The sequence below is a fragment of the Rhinolophus hipposideros genome (assembly GCF_964194185.1).
Source record: "Rhinolophus hipposideros genome assembly, chromosome: 23".
NCBI classification, from domain to species: Eukaryota; Metazoa; Chordata; class Mammalia; order Chiroptera; family Rhinolophidae; genus Rhinolophus; species Rhinolophus hipposideros.
Window position 1 is genome coordinate 7,612,702 of NC_138069.1, and position 26,962 is coordinate 7,639,663.

At 37.8% G+C, this 26,962-nt stretch overlaps 1 protein-coding gene across 1 annotated transcript in view; it reads left to right on the top strand.

Moving 5' to 3' along the window:
• The window catches only part of ADAMTS19 (ADAM metallopeptidase with thrombospondin type 1 motif 19), a gene marked incomplete at its 5' end in the record, with an annotated part of 238,706 nt that overhangs the window by 184,158 nt on the left and 27,586 nt on the right, over positions 1 to 26,962 (top strand). The window contains 5 exons of the mRNA XM_081036202.1: positions 2,812 to 2,969; positions 6,868 to 7,021; positions 18,499 to 18,634; positions 22,734 to 22,938; positions 25,804 to 25,956. Coding sequence (XP_080892328.1) covers positions 2,812 to 2,969; positions 6,868 to 7,021; positions 18,499 to 18,634; positions 22,734 to 22,938; positions 25,804 to 25,956 — 806 coding nt within the window. The remainder of the gene's footprint in view (positions 1 to 2,811; positions 2,970 to 6,867; positions 7,022 to 18,498; positions 18,635 to 22,733; positions 22,939 to 25,803; positions 25,957 to 26,962) is intronic.

A 26,962-nucleotide genomic window follows, 5' to 3' on the forward strand; every position in this document is an offset into this window, starting at 1 on the left:
TTATATTATATTATATTATATTATATTATGTTATGTTACGTTATGTTACATTATGTTACGTTACGTTACATTACATTACATTACATTACATTATATTATATTATACCCAGTCTTATAGTAAAACAAGACTGGGTCTTATATTGATTTTTGCTCCAAAAGACACATTAGAACTTATTGTCCTGCTAGGTCTTATTTTCAGGGAAACACGGTAATGCAGTGCATGATAAAGATATAATTAATAGAAAATTAAGATCGCTGAGATAAAATTTCAATAAATTTATTAATACATTGCTTGTAATAATGTGAATATAAGCACCAGAAAAACCCCTCAGTGGACTGGAAATACCTTACAGATAATGAATAATTTATTTAAAAAATTTAAATAAAAATGCAAATGACAAATAAGCAAATGAAAAATATCTTGAACCTCCATAGCAGTAAAACAGGAGATTGAAAAAACAAAACTTAGATTGTTCAAAATTTAACTCCTGATATTTGTCCTCACCCATTTCTTTTGCTAGACTTTCCCATCTCGTTATTTGCCATCATAACCCACCCGTTTTCTCATCCTAGGAACCTGGCGTCATACCTGACACTTCCTGTCACCCAGGATAACCAAGTCATCATCATATTTTATCAATTTCACTTTTAAATTCCTCTTGATTTTTTTCTCCTTACCCTACTTTGAGACACCGTTATTTTCAGTCGGGTAACTGTGTTAATATCATATCCTGTCTTCCCTATCCAAGTATGTCCTACCTCACCTCAGTCCATTTTCTGCATAATAGCTTTACATTCTTATAGCTTTACATTCTTTTTCCTCAGGGAAAAACCCTCAAAATGTTAACAAGGCCTGTCAGGCCTGGCTGTTCCTTACTTCTCCAGCTTCATCTGTTTGTGGCTCACTGCTGTGCATTTGGCGTCATGCACACTTGTCTCTGATGCTCACTGAGCGGCATTGAGCTTTAAGTCCTTTCCATTGGTTGTTTCCTCAGTCCTGATATTGTGGGAAAGCAGCAAGGACGGAGAGACTCAAGCGGCATGCAGAGATCAGGGAGAACACAGCTTTATTACGCCGGGCCGACATCGTTCCCAAAGACTGAGCATTTACCGGGGTCCAGCGCTTTGTTTTATAGGGTTAGGCCTCCGGGTTGGGGGGAAGTCTGGCCAGGGTGCGGGGAGGTCCATCCCTAACAGCTGTGTTCGCTCAACATTGTTTTGACGGGAAGGCCTCTAACTGTGGTGCCTGCAGGAGACAGCTCCGATAATAAGGTATCAGAGGAGGAGGAGGATGGAGCTCCTAGCAGGGCCCGCAGGAAAAAATGTCCCAACACTGACTGCTCTCTCTCTGCTTCTCTTTTCTTAACATCTTCAGTAAAAGATATCCTCAGGCAAGCCTTTCCTGACTCCTCCCACACAACCTTCAGCATAATTAGGATGTTGGTGACTTACATGTAACTTGTTTAATTTCTCATTCACCAGCTAAATTATAAATTCCATGAAGCCAGAGAATATATTTATATTGTTTACTTTGGGAAGTCCCAGGACTATGACTATTTCCCGATTTCTAGCTGATACTTGATACATATTTATTTAGTCTTGATTAAATATTATACAAGAGGAAGGTGCTTCCGAGAAGGTATTCAGAAATGGGCACGCTAGTCACTGTTATGAAAATATAAATTGATGTAATCTTTACAAAAATCAATTTGAAATTGTTTTCCGAATCTATAAGTGTTCAATTTGTTTGGCTCTGTAATCCCAAATCTGGGACTCTATCCAAGGGAAATATTCAGATATACACATAATTAGTGTACAGTATATTTATCTGAGCATTATGTACAATGTAAAAAACTTGGAAACCCTCAAACATTCAATAAATAGTGATTAGCTAAAATAAAAGTTAGGAAGATTTATTGGCTTACAACATTTTCATAGAATTATGACATAAAAAAGAATGAACGTGTAAATATTTTTTTGGAAGAGAATTCAATCATATGGGAGAGTCTAAAACTTAAATTTTAAAAAATTAAACAATTTGGAAATAAATAAGAAGGAATTTTTAATTTAAATTGGTATCATGACATTACACTTCCATGTCATGAATCTTATTTAAATAGTAGCAGAGATCAGTTCAAAACAGAAATAGAGAAAAAGTATATATAAACATGTTGTTCTGTAAAATCCCATACAAATGGTAGCTGTTTATGAGTGAGCATTAGCATTTATCTTCCATTTTTGTACAGAGCAAATCACAAACTAGGGATGTGAAAAGGTCCTGAGTTCTGTTTTTAAAACTAACAAAATAGTTTTGAAATTTTTCAATGAATATAACCCTGTCATTTTGATCTGTTAACATGCTGTTTAGTGACCTTTCTTTAATGACACACTTTCCTGGGGGGGGCATAGAAGATGCCAGGCATGTAAAAGATGTCAAGCCAGCCCTCACGTTGCTCACAAGATCATTGCCTAGACAGCAGAGACACACAGAGCCTCAAACAAGGATATGTTAAACGGTTAAGGATTAGGGACCAAAAGAAGGGTTACAGACACCAAGTGTCCAAGGGAGGTCGGAGGAGGCCATATTTATGGCCACGTGGTTGTGGACAGTTTCAGGAGGGGAAGGAGAGCTTGTGGCATTTGGTATGATTTCAGGCTTTCCCAGTGAGGACTTGCCTCCTGGGTTAGGTCAGGGCGTTGACCCATTAATTTAGAAATGAATGAATTACTTGTAATGAAGTCACGTGAAGTAGATATTGATTAATGCTGCTTACTTGTTAATACTCATACCATTTTTGAACCTCTTTACAGCTCTCCGAGACACTGGAAAACAGTCTATCAATAGTGACTGGAAGATTGAACACTCTGGAGCATTCAACTTAGCGGGAACTACTGTTCATTACGTAAGACGAGGCCTCTGGGAGAAGATCTCTGCCAAAGGTCCTACTACATCACCTTTACACCTCCTGGTATGAGGGAAAGAGTCGATAACATTGTGTAATCAGCTCCCTGTGGCAAAGGACAGTGCCACTGTGCCTTCTTTAATCTTTGTTCCAAATCTGAATTGTCAGCTAGACGTTTAAAATTCCATGGGTGTTTAGGGATTTTTCAAATGTGTTTTAAATCGCGATATATAAAAATGGAAATTATTACAAGAGGAACAAAATTTTTTAGGGACTCACAGGCTCAAAGTAGAGGTGAATTACAGGCAATAAGGAACCTCTTTTTCTGAAAAGCATACTGGTGCTAACCAGAGTGGATGTCTGTGAAGAGAATGCCATAATATAGTAAATCATAGCATTTTATATATCCACGAAGTGGGCATTGTCTGAATCTATAAAATGCCTTTGATAAAATGGTACTGTTTTTTGGGGAAACGATTTGGTAACTAAATCTAGCAGTGCTTCCATTTACCCTGTTCTGTTTTCTTACTAGGTTAATTGATTCCTGAAAAGAATTATGAAATTTGGGATGTTTGGGATAAGTTTCTTTACTATGTAATAAATGATGAGATATGAGGCAGGACAGAGTTTGGAGTAAAAGAAACAGGACAGTGGCGCTCTGCGCCCAAGCTAATGGGAAGTTCAAATGCCCTTTTTGACCTTGATCATTGCAGTCCATGCTAACAGCTCAGGAGCCAGAGGGCTGACTGCAGAGCTGGCGTGTTTTCCATCCTAGTGACAAAGTCTAAAATTCAGACACTTCAACACCTCTTTAAGTCCACACATAAAAACAACTCTAAAACACGATCAACTGACTCTTTATTTGGAGTGTGGTATGCCACATTATTTAATATCTCCACACAATTTAAGTTGAATTTGTCTTCAATTGGAGACATCTGTGTTGCTGGTCTAGGAGCCAGAGGTTCAAATCACATATTGGCCCATTTGCTTTTCTGACTTTAAAGTGCCTGCAAAGCACCCAGGGTTCTTGTTAAAAGGCATACTCTGATTCCTTTGCTCTGGGGCCGGCCCTGAGATCTGCATTTCTAACCAGCTCCTAGGCGACGCCACCCCTGCTGGTCCATGGACCGTATTTCAAGTAATAATGTTTTTTAGACTGCAATCGATAAATTTTACCAACAGGGATAAGAGGAGCAAGGAGAGTTGCATGGGGACCCTCTGTTCCAAATCTTGATGATGACGACGATGATGGTAATGAGCACCATTCATTAAGCGCTACGAGTCAGACATTGTCCAAAAGTGCTTTATGTTCATTACAGCATTCAATCCTCCCAATAGCCCTGTGTAATATACTCCATTTTACTGATTGAAAAAAACAACTAAGCATGAGGAAGGTTAAGTAATGTGTACAGTAATCCCAATAAGTTATTTAGCTGTGAATAAACCCGGTGTTAATTAATCTTCTATGCTGCCTCTCCCGGTAGAATGCTCTTTATACCAGACAGCCTTGGATCATCAATGTATGTATACTTTGATTAATTATTTGTTCATCTCCCCACAATTCCTTCAGATTCTATTATTTCATTCGAATTGGAAATTCCACTCTGTGCCCCATGCCATCTGGAGAGAGGGGGAAAAAAATGACTAAACAAACATTGTATGACAAATATCTGGCTCATTCCATGATTGGGTCACTTATTTTTTTAAATTTCATTTTCGCTTACAGTTGACGTACGAAATTATATTAGTTTCAGATATACAACACAGTGATTAGACATTTACATACCTTACAAAGTACTCACCTCGGAATAGCAACATTCCCAACAACAAACATTTTTAACGATCGGATTGCAAGAAATCTGAATGTTACCTACGTTTTAATTAATTTATTTTTTTTATGGAATAAGACCGAAGCTCTTTTACTGAGCCTCCAATGCAAAATCTTAAAACAGTTTATGTGAGACCTCAGTGTTGGGCAGGGGGAGTTTCCTTGCTGCAGAATCCTTAATCTGACTAGTAATTACCAAGGTTTTTCCTGGAAGCATGAAACATAATTAAAGTCAGTGAACTATGTCTAAAAGAAGGCATCTGTGTGACCTGGATTTATTCAGTAATCCAAGGGAAACTGCACTTCTAAGATATTTTTCTTTAATGACTATTACAGATCGAAAGCCAGCACTGCATTCGCAAAAGCAATACCTCCCGCTGCCATGCTGCAGTCTGTACCCCTCAGCTGTAACACGGTCACACTTTCCTTCTGGCAAAAGCACACTGCCAACTTTACATGATTTCAGAGAGAGCTAATGGTGTTGTAGTCCATGTCCCTATTTTAAATGGCATTATTTACTCAAGGACAATCTAAAGTTCTATCAATGAAAAGGTAGTTTTTGGGAAAAATAGACACATTTTCATTGAATTAAATAAGTTGGCAAATAACTTATTTATACGTTCATTTCTTCAATTTAAAAACTATGTGGTATTCTGGTTATGTCCATAAATAGGGTAAGTCAATCTCTCTCTCTCTCTCTCTCTCTCTCTCTCTCTCTCTCCTCTCTCTTTCTCTCTCTCACTCTCAGCTAATTTAGCTGAAAATCATTTTTACTGGTAACATCAAATGAGATATTTCAAGTCAAAATTAACGCTGTGATGTACTTAGAATTAGTACCCAGTATGTTATGTACATGTGAATTTAAAAACTATCATTTTTATTCTTGACATAGTTGACTTATAATGCCATCATGCTAATTCCCCAATCCACACACTAAAATATTTCTTAGTATTTCTGTTGATATATTGAACAGAATTTGAAAAAAGAAATAAAGAATATTAACCTTCAGCTCTTTTAAATTTTTTTCCCATGGAGTGTTTACTCTGAATTGCCTATCATTACATCTACCTCGATACAGTTTAAATATTGAATAAAGTTCCCTAATAATTTAACATAATGTAAAGTTTAGATATATACGTTTTTATGTATCACGTTATGTTATATAGATTGCTGTCATAAATCCTCAGATTCATAGACATGCTATATCTCTTGGAGTTGTTTGGTGTATTTTGTGCAAATGTATTTCTAAAGAAACACATACTCTTATTATTTTATTTAAAATGAGTATATTTCAGCTATATTTCTTTCATTTAAAATATGTATGATTGCTCATGATGACCAGTTTTGAGCGTGGCACAGGATACCAGGGGAGAACAAAGTGGACAGGGTCCCTGCTTATGTCCAGTGTAGCCCCAAATTCAGTCATTCTTTTACATCCTTTATGCTTTATTGCACTTTTTACATATGTGTATGTAACTGTACTGTTAATATTTATTAAAAAGTTCATTTTCACATAAATTTCTTTTCGAAGGAAGTGATCTTTGCTACAAATGAAAAAGTAGCAACCTTGCCAAAATTAAAAGTTGACTGTATGCATCATGGAATAAAATTCGTGCCCTCCATTGGCTTAGAAGTTCTCTGCCCTTATGGAGTAAAATGAATCCCAAAGTCTTTTATCCTCTTCCTCTTTTGATCCAGGGACTTTCTATCCATCTTCCTGTTTTAGAAGAACAGGAAAGCTACATTTGACATTAGATTGTAGATTACTCTTAATGTTAGATAGGACACATATTCGTGTCCCCCTACTTATGTCATCTCATATACATGCCATGCTTTGGCAAACTGTCTAGTCCATTGACTTAAAAGAAAATGATCTGGTATCTCTGACCTCATCCATGTGGGTTTTTCTTCAATGATGTCTTTACCTCAGAGGTAAGTGTGGAACTTCAATCTTTTCAGAAGTATGACAGTGTCAGCAGTTGAGCAATAATGTCACATTTCTACAATGTATTAAGGAAGCACACACACCTTGCAATAAGCATTGGAGGGTATCGATAGCCTGAGTTTTATGCTTCACATTGAACATGCTCTATGTGGACCTATAGGCTGTGATCACTTTTGTGTATTATATTGTAGGTTCTGCTGTTTCAAGACCAGAGTTACGGTCTTCACTATGAATACACCATTCCGTCAGACCCTCCTCCAGAGAATCAGAGCTCTAAAGCCCCAGATCCCCTTTTCATGTGGACACACACGGGCTGGGAAGACTGCGATGCCACTTGTGGAGGAGGTAAAGGATTTTCCAATATTCATCTTCCCAAAAGAGTAATTGTCTCCTGATTAACCATGGATAGATAATCAAGACAGATCTGCAAGCCCTTATCTTGAAAGAACAGGAAACTGAACGTTTTTTTGTCATACAATTAGTGGCTAAACTCCTGAACTATTTTGTGGCAAAATCTGATGTGAATTGAAGAAAGGCTATTGAGAGTTGTTACCTATCTCAGTTAATATTACTTTGCGTAAGTATTAATGTATTTGCTTACGGGGGCTGCCCTAGCTACCCTACTGGTTGTTATGTCATATATATGCACTTTTATATTCACTTTTTATATTTTACTTTTTTATTTTTATAAAATCTTAAAAGTTCTACATTCCAAAGTATATCTGCCCACAAGAATTACAGACCTGAAATGAATGCCAAGGTGCTGGGAAAGAGGAAGCTGAGTCTGCTTCTGTGTTGTCTGCATACTTAAGTTAAATATGTATAAAGCACATGAAGAAAATAATTTGATTTCCCCAGTTCCTTTATTTTGATTTGTTTTAGAGTATATCACTACTTTCAATAAATATAGAAGTATCCTGAACGCTCACTCAAAGATTTATTTTTGTTTTCATGTTAGAAGTTGAGGAGGCAAAAAACCAAAATTACTTCAGCGTAAAATGTGAAAGTAGGAAATCACGTAATCTTACTGATGAGACAGCTGAGTACCACAGGTTAAGTCAGTTGCTTGCAGAACCAGTTCACAGTCAGGCCAAGGCAAGAGTCCCAGTCTTGAGACTCCCAACTTCTGTTCGTATCCTACGTGTCGGCAGCACGGTAGTTCAGTTCTCATTTACAAATTCCCCGCTGCTCTGTAGTAACAGATGCTTTCTAGGGCTAAAAGGAAATATTTTGTTAAATTATACGCAAGTATAATATATACATAATTATCTATATAATATGAACTGGTTTGTGCAAAGAAGCAGAACATCAACTTTGTTTCCTAGGCAAAGAAACTATTGTTCCATTAGACTAAATTTGCTGCAGGAGGAGTTGGTAAAGGTGCATGAAGAGATGAGCATGTGAAAGAGAGTGTTTGGGGAAAAGGGAAACAAATTACACATGGACATAAGTAGCACAGTATAGTATGAAATTTTGATAAGTACTCTGGATAAAAATTAAACAAGAGAGGGAAGTAAATAGGGGATGTGAAGATGGGAGGGGTAGGTACAGAATGCAAAAGTCAGACAAGGCCTCAATGAGAAGATTTGGTTTAAAAATCCGAAGTGGAAATGAATGGGCACCAGCTATTAGGGTATCTGGGGACAAAGAGCTCCATGCAAAGGCCCCGAGGCACGATAGAGCTGGCATGCTCAAGGGATAGCAGGAATGCTAGTATGTCCTTTCTTTATTCTGAGTGATGTGAGATGCCTTTGGAGTGTTCGAATAGAGGAGTGACTTATTCTGGCTTATATTTTTAACAGTTGTTTCTGTTTCTGCGTTGAGAGTAGATGGAAGGAAGGAAAGGGTGGAAGCAGAGAGATCAGTCAGGGGGTTACTACAATAATCCAGGAAAGAGATGATAGTAGTTTGACCATGGTGGTGGCAATGCAGGTAGGGGGAAGTGGTCAGGTTCTGTACAAGTACATATTTTGCAGGTGGAAGTAATAAAATATGCTGATAGACTAAACGTGGAGTGTGAGACAAAGAGGGATGACAAGGATGACTTGTGATGGTTTTGGCAATGAGGTTACTACTGACTTCCATAGGAAAGCCTGTGGCCTAGCAGGATTAGGGGAGAGTATGATTTTTAGCATAGATTTGAGATACCTATTGGATTGCTAAGTATGATGTCAAGTAAGCAGTTGGATATATAAATCTGGGGTCAGGAGAAAAGATTAGGCTAGTAATATACAATATATGGGTGATATATTCAACGCTATGAAGTGACATAAGGAGTGAGTTTTTGAAAAGGGAAAGAAGCTGTTGGAGGATTGAGCCTTGGGACACTATATCTTTCTGAGTTCAGAGAGATGAGAAGGAACCAGCAGAGCAGATTGAAATGAGTAGCCAACAACATAGATGAAAAAACAGGCAGATGAGAATGGTTTCCTGTAAGGTAAGTGAGGACGCATTAGAAGAGAATGATGCAATATACAGAAGATGTGTTATAGAAATGTACACTTGAAACCTATATAATTTTATTAACCATGTCACCCCAATACATTTAATAAAAATAAATAAATAAATAGAATTTAATAGGAAAAAAGAAGAGAATGCACATCTATACCCTAGCTGCTGAAAAGTCAAAACTGGAGACTGAGAATTGATTGGCATATCTAAATATATGTGTTCTATTTTAAAACACATTTATTATATTTGAAACAAAGTGGTCAGTGATGACCCTGTTGAAATGAACTTTAATGAAGTATTTGGTTCAAAAGACTAAGTGAAGTGGAGGCAAGAGAAAATAGCATGTAACGAATTGGGGAAAGGACTTCAGGTAACTCAGAAAATGTTGCTGAAAGAAGGAAACAGAGAAGTGTGGCAGTAATCGGAGGAGAATATGAAGCAAAGAGTTTGTTGTTTTTAATGGGGGAAACAACACGTGATTATTTACAGTCTTCATTTTCTAGACTAGAACAGAAAACAAGTGATGCAAAGGAGAGACCAAAAAATGGCTGGAGTGATATCCTTGAGTAGACAAGATGCGATGGAATGGAGTAGAAATATGGACAGTCCATCACTAGTAGCAGGAGAAAAGACAGTCTTTGTGAACTCATGCTGGTACTCTTCTGGTTGCCTCATCTCATCAGGAAAGGCCACCTTGCTGAGAAGGAAGGGGAAAAGGAGACATTAGAACTTTGAAAAGACGTCACTTAAGAGAATGAGAGAATGAATGCAACGGGTACATGGATTTTTAATTGTGTGGTAGCAGTGATTGTCCACTTGAAGTTACTGGTCATGAATTTAGTCAGACACCAATCATTATAATGTATGTTACCCTCTGGCTGTGCATACCATGCAGATGTATTTGTGCAGTAAGTTTGGGAATTGCCAGGTGAGTGTAATAAGATGAAAAGAGAACAAGACTGACCCGAGGTTGTTTGTAAGGGGTGCAAAATGGTTGGCCATGGGATTTAGTTGCATAAGGAGGAAAGTTAAGGCATGAGGGACTTGAAAGACAGTGAAAAGGTGGGAGGATTGATGGCTTACAGGGCCTGGTCAAGTCAAAGAACTTTTAGACTCAGGGTATCAGAGAGAAGACTGGAAATACAGGAGATGGTGGCAGAAAATAGAGCTGAGACTATGGAGGGTTCTAGTTATTGGTAATAACAAGACCGGGGAATTGGTGGCCTAAGTAAAGTGAAATGCAAGATCTCTGGGAGGGAGAGGCGTCTGTGGTAGAAGAATCATTGCAATAGACATCGTAATTACAAAAATTGCGCGAGGAGTAGTCATAGAGAATATAACAATAATGCAGCAGCTGAAATCTTAAAGAGAGGGAGTGGCCCTGCAGTTGGTGTCTGAATAGAGTAAGCAGGGAAATGGGTGGCATAGTCGGAACCATAGCTGGAGGTTTAGGAAGAAGAAAGGGAGAAGGGGCTGGAGGTGACAGGGAGGAGCACGGATACCCATGCTGCCTCCAGATCCAAAGGTGCAGGGCACTCAGCAAGTAAATGGCCACGCACTGGAGTCTGTGGGGAAAGCAAGAGAGTGTCTTCAAGGGAGAGAAAAAAGGTACCAGGCACATCTGGGGGTGTGGAGGAGGAGGGAGCAGCTTTTGTCAGAGCTCTGAGCTCAGGGGTTCTCTGACTCCCAGAGCACCTGGCCCTCTGGGGCTACCAGAGCAAAGACAGTTGGTGACAGGAGAAGGAGATGACACAGTTTGCCCCCAAGGACAGAAGAATTACAACCAAGGGATTTCAAGTCATTCTTGCAATTTAAAAACTGTTATTGGTCATGCGTGCCACAATACAATACAATGTTCATTGGCCATGTGTCTCCCAGGGCCTCATAATTGCCATGGACTCAGTATCCTCTAACCTCCTGTCCTGCCAGGTACACCCAGTCCTGTTCCCCTGCTCCAAGTGCTCTTCACTGATGCCAGAGCCCACTTCACTTATGGGGTTCTGCTTCACGTCCTCTATCCAAACAAAAAACAAAAACCTAAGTAGAAGCAAGCACATTTGAAATGAAAATCTGTATGGTTAGACTGTTCTCTGTATGATCATTCAGATAAGAATGACCAGCCCCCATCCAATGGCGGGTTGTTGGGGAGTGGAGTGATGAAAAGGTTGATGGTTTCTGTTAGAGCATTGACAGGCAGTCCTTACTATCTGTTTACATTTGAAATTCTAGACGGGAAAATGTTTCCTCAGTGAATTTTATTATCCTCACTTTTTTTCTTCTATAATCATAGTCTAATAGAAGCTGCATCAGAAATAAGCATTCAGAACTTGTCAGTCTTCAGTTTGAATAAACGGATTATTAGGGTTAAATTTCCCCCCCCAAATCACCTTAATGTTACAACCTAGAATATGTTTTGCCAATTGCCAAACCTTAAGGAATAGAAATTCACTATACAAGTCTTTTAGTTATAGAGTTAGAGGGCTTTTTGATATTAAGCATAGCTTAATTGTTAACAATTAAAAGGCGAATAAAATTGAAAGGCGAAGAGAGTAATTTACCAAGGTCATGTGCCCATTGTGGGTGGAGCCAGGATTAGAACCCAGGATTCCTGAGTTCAAATTTCCTTTCCTCCTCCTCATATACTTTCTTCAAGAGCATCTCAGGAGGCTTAAAGTGGTTCCCACAAAATAGGTCAAATCCCTTAGAGATTATATAGGTTTTCTTTGGATTGGAAGACAGGTTTTATTATAATCTGTTAAAACCAGACTGTAAAGGACAAGAAACATACAATTTCACTCATATGTGGGATATAAAGCAGAAAGAAAGAAACAAACAAGCAAACAAAAACCCTCATGGGCACAGGCAACAGAATGGTGGTTGGGGGGGCGGGGAGGGCAAGGTAGAAGAGGGTAAGCAGGGACAAGTACATGAGGGTGGAAAGAGCCTAGACTTTGGGTGGCGAACACACAGTGCAACATACAGATGGTGTATTACAGAACTGTACATTGGAAACTTGCATAGTCTTATTAACCAATGTCACCCCAATAAATTTAATAAAAAATAACATTAAAATTTTAAAAAGAGTTTAGATGTGTTCTTAGCTTCATTTCAAATGGCTTGTTTTGAAAAATAGCCCTAGTTCTACACAGCCTCTATATGATTTGTGCTTGAGTAGACCTTCCTTCTCAAAGCTGTTCCATTGTGTTCAGTCAACAGTTTTCAATTATCTCTGATATGTTAATAGGGCACATATTCATTTCAGTGCCAAAATATTTCTGGGCTTTTGGATATTATTTTCCTTTGCAGCTCATAAATAAAGTGGATGGACAGGATTTCAGACTCTCATCATTTCTGACTTAGCACTGTCGATTTTATAGCCAGAAAGAGCTCTGTAATCTTTCAGCATATTCATGAATTAAATGAGAGTAAGTTCAAAGCACAGAACATTGGAAACAGATTTATGCAAAATTTATCTTCAACAGAAAAGAGGAATAATAGCACTATTCTACTTCACAGGAAAATATTAAGCAAGAGCAAATAAAGTATCACAAGGCCGTATAAAATTTCATTGTTTGACATAAGTTGTTTTTTGAATTCTATTGTAAGACATTAGATTGCCAGCAATAAGTGGGAAAAATAAATTTTAAAAAAATGCCTAGTATCATGTAGCTAAATTTGTATTATAATGATCTTTTACATTAGTTTCTCCAACTAAATTCAAGTTAATTTATTATGCATTTCTGTTAATTTGTTAATACTACGTAGTTATTACAAGATATTAAAATCCTAAGATGTAAAAATCCCTTCTTTTAGAAGAAATATTATTTTAACATACGTAATGGATGCTGGTGGTCTCAAGTAAATGTTTCCAAAGTTTAACATACATACACTTCTTATCACCATCTCTTCAAATTCTAATGATAATTCTAGAAAAATTTGAATAGATACATCATTGTTTCAATTTTAGCATTAGCCATTGAAATCAGTCCTTTTCAAACAGCTGAAAATGTATTTGTGAAAGAAATGTTTACTTTGCCTTGGTGTTCTAAAACATCTAAAAAATCCCTGAAGGAATGTTTCAAGCTTATTTTGGCACCTCTGAAGTGTGGGTCAGTGGATAAAGTTCTTTTTGACCTAAAAGACCTGTTTTAAGTGATCTTGGTCTTCAGAAGTATTAGAGATGTGATCATCCCATAATACCTGAGGGTTATACGTGGAATCAGCATTCCATACACACTGCATGTAGTAACTGCATTCGCTAAGATTTATTATAATCCTGTGGATGAATTAGTGAACTAACACTTGAAATGAGGACCCCAAAATGCAGTAACCTCTTTTGAAATAAGAGGTGAACATACGTTTAAGAAGTCTAAGGAGCTACAATTTAAAGGGGAAAAAAATAAGCCAACATTCCACATTCTTCAGATTGGTCCAAATCCTGCCAGCTACCACTCTCGTGCTATTTAGCCTTGTATCGTGATATCCTTGTTTATGGACAGATTCCAGGGAGACCTCCTAGCCTTTGCGATCAAGTTCAGGTAACCTCTGTATACAAATGCCCGTATCTTTTCAAGGGTGCACTTTGTTTCTGTTTTTCCATTTTAAAGGCACTTTACATGTACCAATATAGATGTTATTAGCCAAAGAAAATACATTTTCTTTGGCTAATTGTACACCTGAAATCTACATAACTTTACATTATTTTACTTCAGTAATATTTAAGACAATTTTGTATCCTACTTTCTTTACTTAAATTAATGGGAACCTGTTTGTATTAATGTAAACTATTCATAAACTTGAATAACTAAATGATAACCCATTAACTGGATTTGCTGTAGGTAACTATTCTTCATAATTATTCATTTAATTTGCAGGTGATTTTTCACCATTTTAGGAAATATTGAGATGAACCTCTTCATACAGAGAGCATTTTGGGCTTGAATTAGTATATGCTTATGTTTCACTCATTGATTCCTTCACCAATACTGACTGTGCATTTATGTTGCTGGGTGGTCCAAAGATGAGTGCTTTCTGCTTTTAGAGAATTCATTGTCCGTCTCATAGTGGTCAGATAATTAAAAAAAGTCACTATACAGAGTGATATGGGGAGATGTAGAAAGACTTCCAGCGATATGCATAGGGGCAAAGGTACTGGGATTAGTGAGAATGTTTATTATCAGGGTACAAAATATGAGAATCAAGCTGTGGGAAATGATTTGACCAGAAAAATAGAAGGAAGCTAGTTCATGAAGGTCCTTTTGTGTTATGCTGGCACTCATATTACATTTAACTTGAAAGTGATGAGATCCCATTAAAATATTTGTGCATGGAAATGACAAGATCAGTTCGGATTATATATTGGGTGTTGGGAATAATACAAAATTAAAACTTTCTCACTGAGATAAACAAAATAGTCATTTTAATATTAAACCAAAACCCTGAGGGAAAAAAAAAATCATAGAAATAAAACAGAATGGCTAAGAAGTAAATGGCATGACATGATTTTGGAAGTTGTTCAAGTTGAAACAATGTATATGCTTACAAAATAACCAGCATATTATGTATCTCTAAGAAATGCTCAGAGGAAAGTCCTTCATCCTCATTAAAGTATATTAGCTTTGGTTCGCTTGCCTGCTGTCTGTTGTTAATTCAATAAAAATAAATTAATTAAAAATATATTTAATATAATAAATAAAAAGAAAATTATGAAAACGAGTATGTGGAGTCTCTGTCTTAGAGTTCCACAATTTTATTTAAAAGTTTGAAATGTCTAGGAATGTATAGAGAATTTCAATTATGCCTATCGAAACTCTAAACCCACTCTCAAGAATGTGTTTCTACATTTATGATTCAAGTTGTAGAAATATGATCTACCTGGATAGAATATAGTTTTCTTAAAAATATCCATTTCAGGGGTAAAATACAAAGCATAGTATAAAGTATCAGTTTATCTCTGAGCCCGCTAAAGAGGAGCACAATGTAATATCTAGTCTTCGTCAAATGTCTTCAGAGAACAAAGAACGAGTCAGTAAATAAAAATTACCTTACATTTTCAGATTTTGCCCCAATTCAGTAAGGAGACAAATGCATAGTGATAATTTTATTTTTTTCATAATTGTATTCAAAACATCAAAACAGATTTTCCCAGTACTGATTTAATGGGAATGACCCAGAGGTGAAGTTAATTGCCATAAAACAAATAATACACTGTCAACAGCCTGCAGCTACTGATGGTTGAGGCAGGAGGCCAGTTACTTCATCACTTTCTGTTCGTCCCGAGGTTCCATGGTACTGGATGCATTATAAATACTGCTATTAAACGCTAGAATGGAAATTTCCTGTGTTGGCGGGGACATAAAAATATATAAAAGAAAAAAATCAAACAATAACATTCCCATATGGCTTTATGATCTTAGTTGTATTTTCATAGGCATGAAGTGTCTGAAGCTCAGCAATAGATTTTTCCCCCGATTCTATTGTTTTTGTTCAATAATAAAAAAATATAAAAATAAGAGGGCTAAGCTTCTCCTATCTGCCAAAAAAACTTACGATACGAGCTTCCTTGCTATATTGTAGAAATGTCCCAACTCACACACCTTTAAGCTTTATACAGCACCATGTCGGCGCTCCCTGAAATGGTGCTGATAGCTTTATCCCTTTTGATGTATCAATACTTAAAAGAGTTTTTTTCAATAGTTCAATATGTTAGCTCTGAGCTAACATAACTAAGGTTAGATATTTTCTGAGGAAAAAAAAAAGAGCAGTCTAATTAGCCCTGCATTGTTTATTCCGTGACTACATATATGTTTAGCAAAAGCCTTCCGGATAATGTCTGTCTGCCATCTTTTTGTGTTGTCGTTGGCAAAATGCCATTATTTGAATTAGTTTAGACAACGACATCTCATATTATACAAAAGAGTATCTTATGACTGTGAAGGCTTTAAATTAGATTTTTAAATTAACAGTTATATTCCATGGAAGTAACATTTTTTCTTTGTTAATTAAAGTTTATTGGGGTGACAATTGTTAGTAACTAAGTTACATAGATTTCAGGTGTACAATTCTGTAATACATCTTCTATAAATCCCATTGTGTGTTCACCACCCAGAGTCAGTTCTTCTCCATGGAAGTAACATTTTAATCCTACTTTTAGGTTGGCACCATTGTAATGTAGAAATAATCCTTGCATATACTAACATTATACAAAATTGGCATAATGTCTAATATCTGTATCAGGTCATAAAGCAGCACCTGAAGCATTGAAAACTAGGAGGAACTTGACCACAAATGTGTCCCAAATTCTCATATTTAGATAACCTCTATCTTGTAGGGCCTCTACCTTGTTTTCTCTGTGAAAAAAAAAATGAACATAGTAAGTCATTTCTGCTTCTCTAGCAGTTTATTTGAAAATTATGTGAAGTTAGTAGGTATTGAACGCTAGTATGATGAGGTCTAATGTCGTACTCTACCCTTCTTGACCTCTCAAAGAATAAATAGCTTGGACAGAGTTTGCCTGGGGCATGAAAAGTTCCCTTTTCTCTACAAGTTAGCATCAGATTGCCTGGCTGTGTGAGCCATTCAGGTCAGGCTGGAGGACTTCTGAGGCACAGCCGTGGCCCGCCATTAAGTCCTGGGCCCATGGACTGCAGTCCAGCCTATGCTCCACTTGCCAGGCTGTGCACCCTGTTACAGGACAGCTTCTGTGTGGAGAAGGAAGCACTGTTTTCTAAGTCACCTGCCAGAGTGGTGACTTTTTCCTAATTTCTATGCCCTGAGAGGCACCTTTTACTAATCTGTGGTTGGATGTCCCTCGCGAAGACTTCCCCATTGTGGGCGCCTTAGTGTCCTAGGGCCCGAGAGTTCCCTGGGGTCCTAGCTGGAGGCACTCCTTCTCCACCCAAGGGAAAGGACCTGGTACTCTCCTGGCACACTGTGGTCTGTACTGAGCTCCCAGTGAGTAATTGCCTTGCTCCAGAACCCTTGGGTTCTCCAGATAGGGAATAATTTGGCTAACATTGTGCTGCCTATGCTAGAAGATACGACTGAAGATTTAAATGGTTTCAATCACATGATATGCAGTAACCACAGATATTGTTAGTTAATCCACACACATATGCAGATGTAGTCATGTTTTTAAACTGCAAATTGCCATGGACTCAGCTCAGTGTGGCTGGGTGGGAAATCAAGGGACGATCCTGAGCCTACTCTTACTCTTTTGCTTTTGACTTGTCTCCCCCATCCCCCATTCAAGTCAAAGTAAAAGATACTCAAAAACTGATGAAGTACCTCTCTCTCTCTGTCTCTCTCTCTCTCTTCTCCTTTCCCCCATCCCTTCTCTTCTCCTTCCTTAATGCCAGCCTTTCCTTTCTGTGAATTCAATGACAGAGTGACCTCTGTGCCACCAGCCCAGGCTGACCTACTTGGCGTGACCAGCAGGAACATTCTGAGCTTCCTAATTATCATTGCAAAGCAGTCATAGGACCCTAACGAGTGGGCCTTCAATAGTGCCCCAAGAGACCTATGATTTTTTTCTTATTCCTTCATGATCCATCTGGTTTTAAAATTGTTGGCTGATTTAATTATTTTACAATGTCAAACAATAAGTTAAATTAGATTACAAAGTCTTATCTAGACATTTAGACTTTTGAAGAGAAATCGAATTAGTACCTATTAGATAGGCTTTTTAAGTACAAGATGAAACAATAAAAGGTGGTCAATAAGCACGCGTATAGGGTTCGATGAAAAATGAATACAACATACAAATGGTTGTTTTTACCTCCGATAACCAGACTTCATCATACCAGAGAAAGTATAGAAAAGCCAGTAGTGGTAAGAGTCCTATGGCTTTTCTTAGAGAACATGATAATCATTAGGGAGTGAGGATTTTTAGAATTCTTGGAGTCTTTATCAGAGGCAATAATAAAGGTCTGAGTCATATTCAGAGTAAGCTTGCTTTTCATAGCTTACCGCAGAGCACTGATGGTGTGTGACCGAATGAAAAAGGGAAAGGCATGTCTGTTTATGTGCCTTCATGGAGGCACATAGGTGTTATGCAAATACATTTCCCCACCACTTAATGCTAAAAGATAGGCTAGCCCTTTACAACAAATCTTTAATATCAACTTATGCTGCCACAATCCCTTTGTACTATAAAACTTGCCATTTAATTTCTTACAAGGAAAAATATTACCAGTCATCTTGTTAAGCCTAGGGATACATTTTGTTATGTAAATAATATCATCTTCATTGATCTAACCTAAACTTTGTTTAAAATATCTACGAAAATTACAGCAAGCCTGTGAACACCTCCCAAATCTGTTAGATAAAGGCCTATGATAACATTTCTTTGTATCTTCATTTGCTCTTCTCAGGAGAAAGGAAGACAACAGTGTCTTGCACAAAAATCATGAACAAAAATATCAGTATTGTGGACAACAAGAAATGCAAATACTTAACCAAACCAGAGCCACAAATTCGCAAGTGCAACGAGCAACCCTGCCAAACCAGGTAAGGCTGACCCACCACTCCTTAAGGCATTAAGGAGTGTTTCGCCATTGTTTCGCCATTACATTACTGGTCTTTAAAACACACTTAAAATATTAAGGAAATCACATTTTCTTAAAAACAATGCAAGGGATCTGTACCAAAATGCAAAGTTTTAAATTAGCAAGGTCTAACAAAGACAAATAATTGATGGAATGAATACTGGAGCATCAAGTTTGGGGGTTACGTTGACTTTAACTGAGCTCTCCACAGTGTAAAAACAACCACTACCTGGGATGGAGGGGAAGAACTCATTAAAATTACTTGGTAACCCGTTGGTCATCTCTTCCAAAATCTGGTTATTGGGTTGAATGCAGCTATTGATTCCTGAATTCTTTGAAATGGCATGTTAGCACTTGCCAAGGGTGATATAAAGCAAAACAGGACTGGCCGGGACCCAGACCCCTGCTCAGCCATTGGGGGCCAGTGTGGCTCTCCTGGTTCCCAGCTGGACCCTCACTTGCTCTCCCAAAGCAAAGGGCCCGAAACATGATCTCTGATCACCAGTCTCCTGACCTGGGTTCTATTTACTGGACAGTTAGTTGCTTTGGTCCCCTGTGACTTCCCCAGTGAGTATTAGGCAACACAGCAGGCAAGAATGTCATAAGTTAGGGGACAAAACGGCAATGCTGAGCAGCTGGAAGTGACTTCGAAAGAAGCCACGTCTTACTCACCTGAAGAGACAAATGAGTGGAGCCTTAGTATAATTTAGGAGCAGGCTAGCAGCAAGGCTATTTGGAATGGACCCCATCACTTGGCTTCTGAAAATCCACATGCTTTCATGTAAAACTTGATGATGGACTTGAGGGGGACTCAAGTCCCAGTGTCAAAACTCCTGAAAAGTTTTAGGGATGGCATGACACAAAGAATGTGAGGCTGAATTGATTCTTCTAGAATATGGAGACAGGGACATTTCCATCTTGACCCTCAGAGGTTTGTAGAAACTCAGTGAGTTAGGGTAGTAGTGAGTTCTTGGGGCATCCAACAGAGAATTGAGCTCCCTTCACAATAGTTTCTGCACTGGAGTCAGTGAATTTATACATCCTGCAGCTCAGATATGCAAAGAACTCGTTGCTGTGTAGCGATCTATAATGAACATCATCTTCACTACTCTCCGCCTCCCTGGAATAAGTACCGCCGCAATAGGGGGAGGAGGAACACAGTGGCCAATGAACTCTCTAGGCTTTTCTGTCCTCAGTAATCTCTTTGGGGATTAGTGTCATGCAGGCTGGTGCACAGCTCCTCTGGTTTCCTTGTTTCCCACCATACCCCCTTTCTTCTGGAGTAGCGCTGCCTCCTGAGTGCCTGTGATTCTTGCTTATTGCAAAACTCAGTGATGGGACTCTCCAGATCCCGCTCATGCTGTGTTAATGAGAGAGAGAGAGCTTAAAAGCACTGGGAAAATCCTTTCTTTCTCTACAGAGCTGAAATTTTGAGACTTGCTTCTCTGTAGATTCAATGTATTTTGGATGTCACAAGCTGATTACCAACCTTTCCTTCCCTGTACATTCCTGCTCTACCAATCCTGCCCCTCCCACAGGCAAAAATGTGCTTCTGGGGAATAGGACAAAAGAATGATGTGTATACAAATGTGAGAAAGATACATGTACACTGCCATACTTTCAGTAATTTATGTTCGTGCCTGGCTATATGCTTTTGAGCCTAACTCCATGAGTAGGTCAACTAATTAAGCTTTTTTATAAGGCAGTGTAGTAATCAACAGGAAGGGTGACCTAAGGAATTATTATCACCTATGGTCAGGTCCTTGAGCCCTTTGCATTCGGTGCTGGACAGATAAACAAATTTTTTGGCCTTTGTCCTGTCAGCTAAAGAAACTTGACCCTTTTTGTTATTATTATTTTTAAGAATTCTCCTTTCTTTCTCCATTTTTAAAATACGTATTAAAAGGCGAATTTGTCTTATGTTTAGTAATTTGCTAAAATAGTTGAAAACACCATTTATATACCATATAACTTTTGCATATGGATGAAAGAGCAATGGCTTTTTCTGATATATCAGGAATCTTGAATGAGCTGGACTGGAGTGTATTTGTCACTTCCAAACGTGGTCAGTGAAGGATCCAAAGGTACGGTGCCCGCCATTTGCTGTCCTCAGCTATCTTGGGGGCAATACCTCGATAATGATTTGGTAAAATGAATAGTTTTAAAGGGCCAGTACATTTCTGAGTGCGGAATTAGTTTTGCAGCTGGAGACTGGAAGTCTTTTTGTTAGAGATGAGTATTTTCCTTCTCTTGGAAAAGGAGACTCTATTTTGTCAACCAAGAAACCATGTTGGTGAGGTTAACCAAAACACTGGCAAGTAAGAAATGGACACAAGCAATTATTTGGGGTCATCACAGAAAAGCTTTCTAAGGCTTTGTGTAACTGGAATCGCACAACTGTTATTTCTCCTGCTTCTTCTTTGCCCCACCCTAGTAAGACTTGTTGTAATTTCAGTTCACATTTGATGGAACCCAATGTGCCAAATATAAAATATAGTGATGCACTAGTAAATAGCTTTGCAAAAAGGAATCTTGAAGATAAGGAAATAGATAATTCCAAATTAGATGAATTCTAAAATACAGAATGTTTTCTCTCATTGTGAGTTTAGTTTACATGTTCTTATTTTTGAGTTTTCTCAAGGAATGGAAAAAGTAACTTTTTAATCATCACACGAAGGATCTCTAAAATAAATTTTATTTAAAAAACATGAGGTTCGATGAAATTGCAACTACTTCTCTTTTCAATAATGTCTTCTGGACTCCATAGTTGGGGAAAAGGTACTAAGATGTATTTAAAGTATTGTGCTCGTAGCCTGGGTATCCTTGTGCAGAGAGAAGCAGCAGAAACTAAACAAAATTGGAAGATAAATATTTACTTTAGGATACACCCACTAGGGGCCTCCAAAGCAAGATGGTAGGACCTCATCATACTTGACAGGCCAGCAGACAAGGACCTCGCTACAGGCACTACTGGAGTGCAAATGTTATCATGATTTTTTTTTTTTTTTTCAGAAACAGAAGCATAGAATCATTTAGACTTAAACCATCATACAGACGAGGAAACTAGGCTGGAAGAAGATGTAACATATCAAACTTCGATTTATTGCCAAGAACATAGGGGCTCAAGTAAATTCAGAAGCATTGAGGCTATCTCTAGAAAACAGATAGAAACATAAATTCCATCTCAAGAAATGTTTAATGCAAAGCTATTGTATGAAAAGTGGTATGGGTGCAAAGCAGAATAAGGCATTGATTTTTGCCTTTGAAGAGCTTCTATATCAGGAAGGGAAGGTCAAATTCTGTAGGTAGCCTTTGAGCCTCTCCGCTTCCCTAGAGAATGTCTATTATAATAAGTGTCATGTGAGTGCCACAAGCCAGGTGGCAGAGGGCGGAGGAGAACACAATCCCTGTGGGTTGGATGGAGAAGACCTTTCTAGGAGGAAGGAACTGAGATCTGACTCTCAAGCATCTCCACAGTGGACTCTCTAGAAGCGAGTGCCATGAGATGAAAACAGAAAGTGTTTCGGGAGCAAGCTGAGCATATGGTTTATTTTCCAAACAAGTGGGTGATGAGGCTAGAGAAATCTATGAATAAGTATAAAATATTTATAAATATACTGTAATACATATGGTATATATTATATACTGGGTACCTATTGTATGTCGGATAATATACTAATAAACACTTTTACACGTGAGAAAGTGGGAACTGAACAGCTGCTAAGAATAGTTTTAAGAATGTGCCCCTAGTAAGGAACCCAGAATTAAGCTCCGGCTTCTGACCGCCTGCTCTGTGCTAAACTAGGATTGTGCAGGTATTTTAGTGGGGTATTCAGATCCCCCATAAGGTTGTCCAAATAATAGCAAATGCAGAGAGGGTTTTATTGACAGGAATCACCGGAATCCAAATTTCATAAATCACTTTACAGGCATAGGCGTGGCTTTCTTCCTGACGTAAATTCAGAGGGGGGTTGAACTCCTGGTCCGTCAGGGAGATTCCCACTCCTTAGAAATGGTCGCTGTCTTCAAACTTGTTTCAGTGCCTCTTGCATTGCTTTTAGGTGGATGATGACGGAATGGACCCCGTGTTCACGCACTTGTGGAAAGGGGATGCAGAACAGACAAGTGGCGTGTACCCAACAACTGAGCAACGGCACCCTGATCAGGGCCCGGGAGAGGGACTGCACGGGGCCCAAGCCGGCCTCTGCCCAACGCTGCGAGGGCCAGGACTGCATGACGGTGTGGGAGGCGGGGGTGTGGTCAGAGGTGCGGACACGCCCCCTCTCTTTTCCTTTTCCTTTTCCTTTTGGTTTTTTTGACGCTTAGCTTGTATAAGGTCCTGTCATGTTATGTTCAGAATCTCTCTGCATGGCAGTCGATATTTTTCAATACCGTCTGCTGATTTTGCTGATTTTATATATATATATATATATATATATATATATATATGCTCATTATAAATAATATATATATATATGTCATTATAAATAATTTCAAAAACAGGACAGAAAAAGAGATTTACTCTTTATTCTGTAAATATTGTAACACGCTTAAGAGTATATTTTATATGCATTTAGAATCCTGCTTTTTTATTTATATGTCATGAGTATACTCTTAAGTGGGCACATATTAAAATACACATTTGATTCATTATATGTCCCTGAACATTTAAAAGGGGAAGGACAAAGGGATTAACATTAACAATCATTTTCTGTGAGCAAGGACTGTGTTTTGACTTCATATATAGTATATTGTTTATATTTAATCGCTAATGCAAGAAAGGTAACAGTTTTACTATTTTATAATATAGCTCAGAGAAATGAAATAGTTTACCCAAAGTCCTACCTGAGTGGTAGAGCTGCGATTTGAACCTACTGCTGTCTAACTCACTGCGCCACACACCCACTAATTTGTAGCTTATAGCATAGGGGTGTGTTCCATGCCAAAGTGTAGGCTTTATTTTCTGTTTTCATGACATATCTTCTTATGTAATAATAAATACCAGTCATTATATTTTCTCGCTGCTCTGAAGCATATCAGGTGAGTATGTGGGTGCACACACACACACACACACACACACACACTCACATTTATATACCCATTCACATGTGCAAAGACCAGTGCATACACATATCCAGAGCAAAATCACCCATGCGCTTAATTTCAGAATATTAAATAGGATATAAAAATGACAAATAGAAAATGCTAGGTTGCAGTAAGAAGCCATTCTTATGAAAATGAGTATAAAGTAGCTTAGATAATAACATTTGTGAAATTATTTAATAAACCCACTCCCCCTAAAAGCACATTAGCAAATCACGTGACTTTCTGTTGTCTTACTTTCCTGATCTGTACCTTGCTATTTAATAGATTCCTCTTCATGTGTAATGTGTGCTTTTGAGAATGAGTGCAATATCCAATTTGACATCAATATGAATTAGGAATCAGTTCAATCTGAAGAGAAGAATCACATGAACATCAGAGAAACAAAAATACCCCACCTCCAGCCTAACCATAACGCTTTAGCAAACTTCAAGAAGCAATAGGTCAGCAAGAGTCTACTATACAGATTTTGGCACCGGCCGGAAGAAATGATATGTCTCAATGCAATATGCCAATGAAAAAATGGCTCTATTGTTTTGATTTCATTTAAAATTGATTTTTATGGATCAAGGTTAGTTTTAGTTGCAAGAAATAAAAATATAAATATTAATATACCAAATCGCACATATAGTCTCAAGCTCAACACAAACACAAGGCATAGATTATGAGATAATTACTTATTTGTGCAAAATTTAGTATATTGAAAATGTCATTCATTCCATGCTCAAGTTTTCAGGAACACAACTGTTGGAATCCACATGGTTATTCTGGTGCTACATCATTACTAAATGTTTATCTGCACCTCTTTCTTTAGACCTTTTGGAGACACAAATATAGATTGGATTTTTAAGTTTTGCCATAGCTCTCCTTCTCCTACCCTCCCCTGTCCCACCCAATGCCATTTTGGTCTCCGTGTCCAGATAGTCAGTGATGCATACCTTTGTAAAACTGGGAGCTTTATACATATTCCATAATCGGAGGCATAAAGGTAAATGACAGGGGAAGTTTCACTTAAAAGATTGGTGGAATATACATGTGTGCTTCATATCTGTATGTCATCATTGTCAATCAAGCATCAATTATTTATGAAGTGAACTGAACTATTTTGAACCGAATTATATTTCAATCCATACAACCATTCAGAATGATGATTTCTATATACAATGTTTCCCTGAAAATAAGACCTAGCCGGACAATCAGCTGTAATGCGTCGTTTGGAGCAAAAATTAATATAAGACATGGCATTATATTATGTGTTATGTTATATTATGTTATGTTATATTATGTTATGTTATGTTATGTTATGTTATGTTATCTTATACCCGGTCTTATAGTATAGTAAAATAAGACCGGGTCTTATATGAATTTTTGCTATAAAAAGACACATTAGAGCTGATTGTCCGGCTAGGTCTTATTTTCGGGGAAACACAGTAATTATGTAAAGAAATTCTTTGGTTTATTTTTGTTAAGATTTTCTCTGTTTCAGCTTTAAGAATGGTTTGTGAAAAATGACATTCTGTAAGAAATTGTCACTTTTCACAAACATTTCTTCAGGCTAAAACAGTGAATCTTAGCAAAAATAAAATAATGAATGTTCTTACATAATTTCATGTAAAAATTTGATGTCAATCAAATGTAGTATTTACATTTGATCGTTGTGTATTTGTCTTTCATCAATAATCCATATGGCATATTATGCTCTGTAATAATGGACCTGTGTTGCTGAAGCCCTTTCACCTCCAGCATTGTGCTCTAAGCTCCATCTGGCCTCTGGTCCTGGTGCATAGCCTGTTCTCCTTATTCTTTATTTCTTTATTCTTTTATTAGGTTGGTGCAAAAATAATTACAGTTTAAAAGGTTAAAAGTAATTGCAAACACCGCAATTACTTTTGCACCCGCCTAATACCTGGACATTATGTGAGTTATAGGCTTATGAGATGATTAGAACCAATGCTTAACATAATTTCATCATTCAGCTGTACCTCCTAATGATTGACTTTATCCAGACTCTCTGATGTTATCTTCCAGTGCTCAGTAAAGTGTGGCAAAGGCGTCCGACACCGGACCGTGAGGTGTACTAACCCGAGAAAGAAATGTGTCCTCTCCACCAGGCCCAGGGAGGCTGAAGACTGTGAGGATTACTCGAAATGCTACGTGTGGCGAATGGGTGACTGGTCTAAGGTAAGAATCATGCTGTACATCCTCACTATTAGGTTTCAATAATGTCAGCATTGCCACGGGTACCACATCCATACAGTATGAAGTTTAGGAGGGATGGAGGGTAGACGTAAAGATCATGGGATATGGACTGTTATATCCTCAGGTTCAAATCCTGCTTGTCTGTCCGTTATCATGATCTGTATAAAACTGTTTTAAAGATTAAGTAAGATAAACTGTATAAAGCACTTAACACCATTTTTGACGCAAAGAAAGTTCTCAGAAATATTATTATTGTTGTTTTGTGGCTGGTTTTTGTGATATAGTTCTTTGTCAGAATATTTTTGCATAAAACTTACCTAATAAATAGAATATTATCAGGTAAGTCCATTCAAAATATAATTAAGGAAAGTATTGGTAGAATCAAACAAAGGAATTACCATCATAATGGGTAGTAGACATTTTTTTCCCACCAACATTTGGGGTTGTGTATGGAAGAGATGGGAAGGAACAGAATTCTTGAAGCCGTTTGGTCAAATCAAGGGGACACACTCATGTGGCAGTTGAACAGTATGCTTAATACGATAATAGTAATGCCTCACATATAAATGAGGTGTAGAAAATAGGTCACAAATTCACTTTACAAAGTATTAATAAATCCCATGGTTTAATATAAAATTCCGATCATATCTAGGTGAAAACAGCTCTCAAATACTAGTTTTCAGAAATGTGTTTATCAAATGGTCCCCTGTGCCTCGCCACATTTAGCTGTGATACTATTTACCTATTGTCATGGGATCATAAAATTCTAGGGCTTAGAAGAGCCATAATAAATCCTTTCTTCTTCCCTTTTATTGTATAAATAAAAAAAAGTAAAAGTGGTGGCTGCCGGGGCATGGTGGGGAGTGTAGCAGCTATTCATAAATAACACTGAGGAACATTCTGGAAGAAATCTTGTCATTGTATAATGCACTGTGTCTAACCAGTTTGCCCAACGTTGCCCCCCAAAAACCCATGACATTTAAAATCT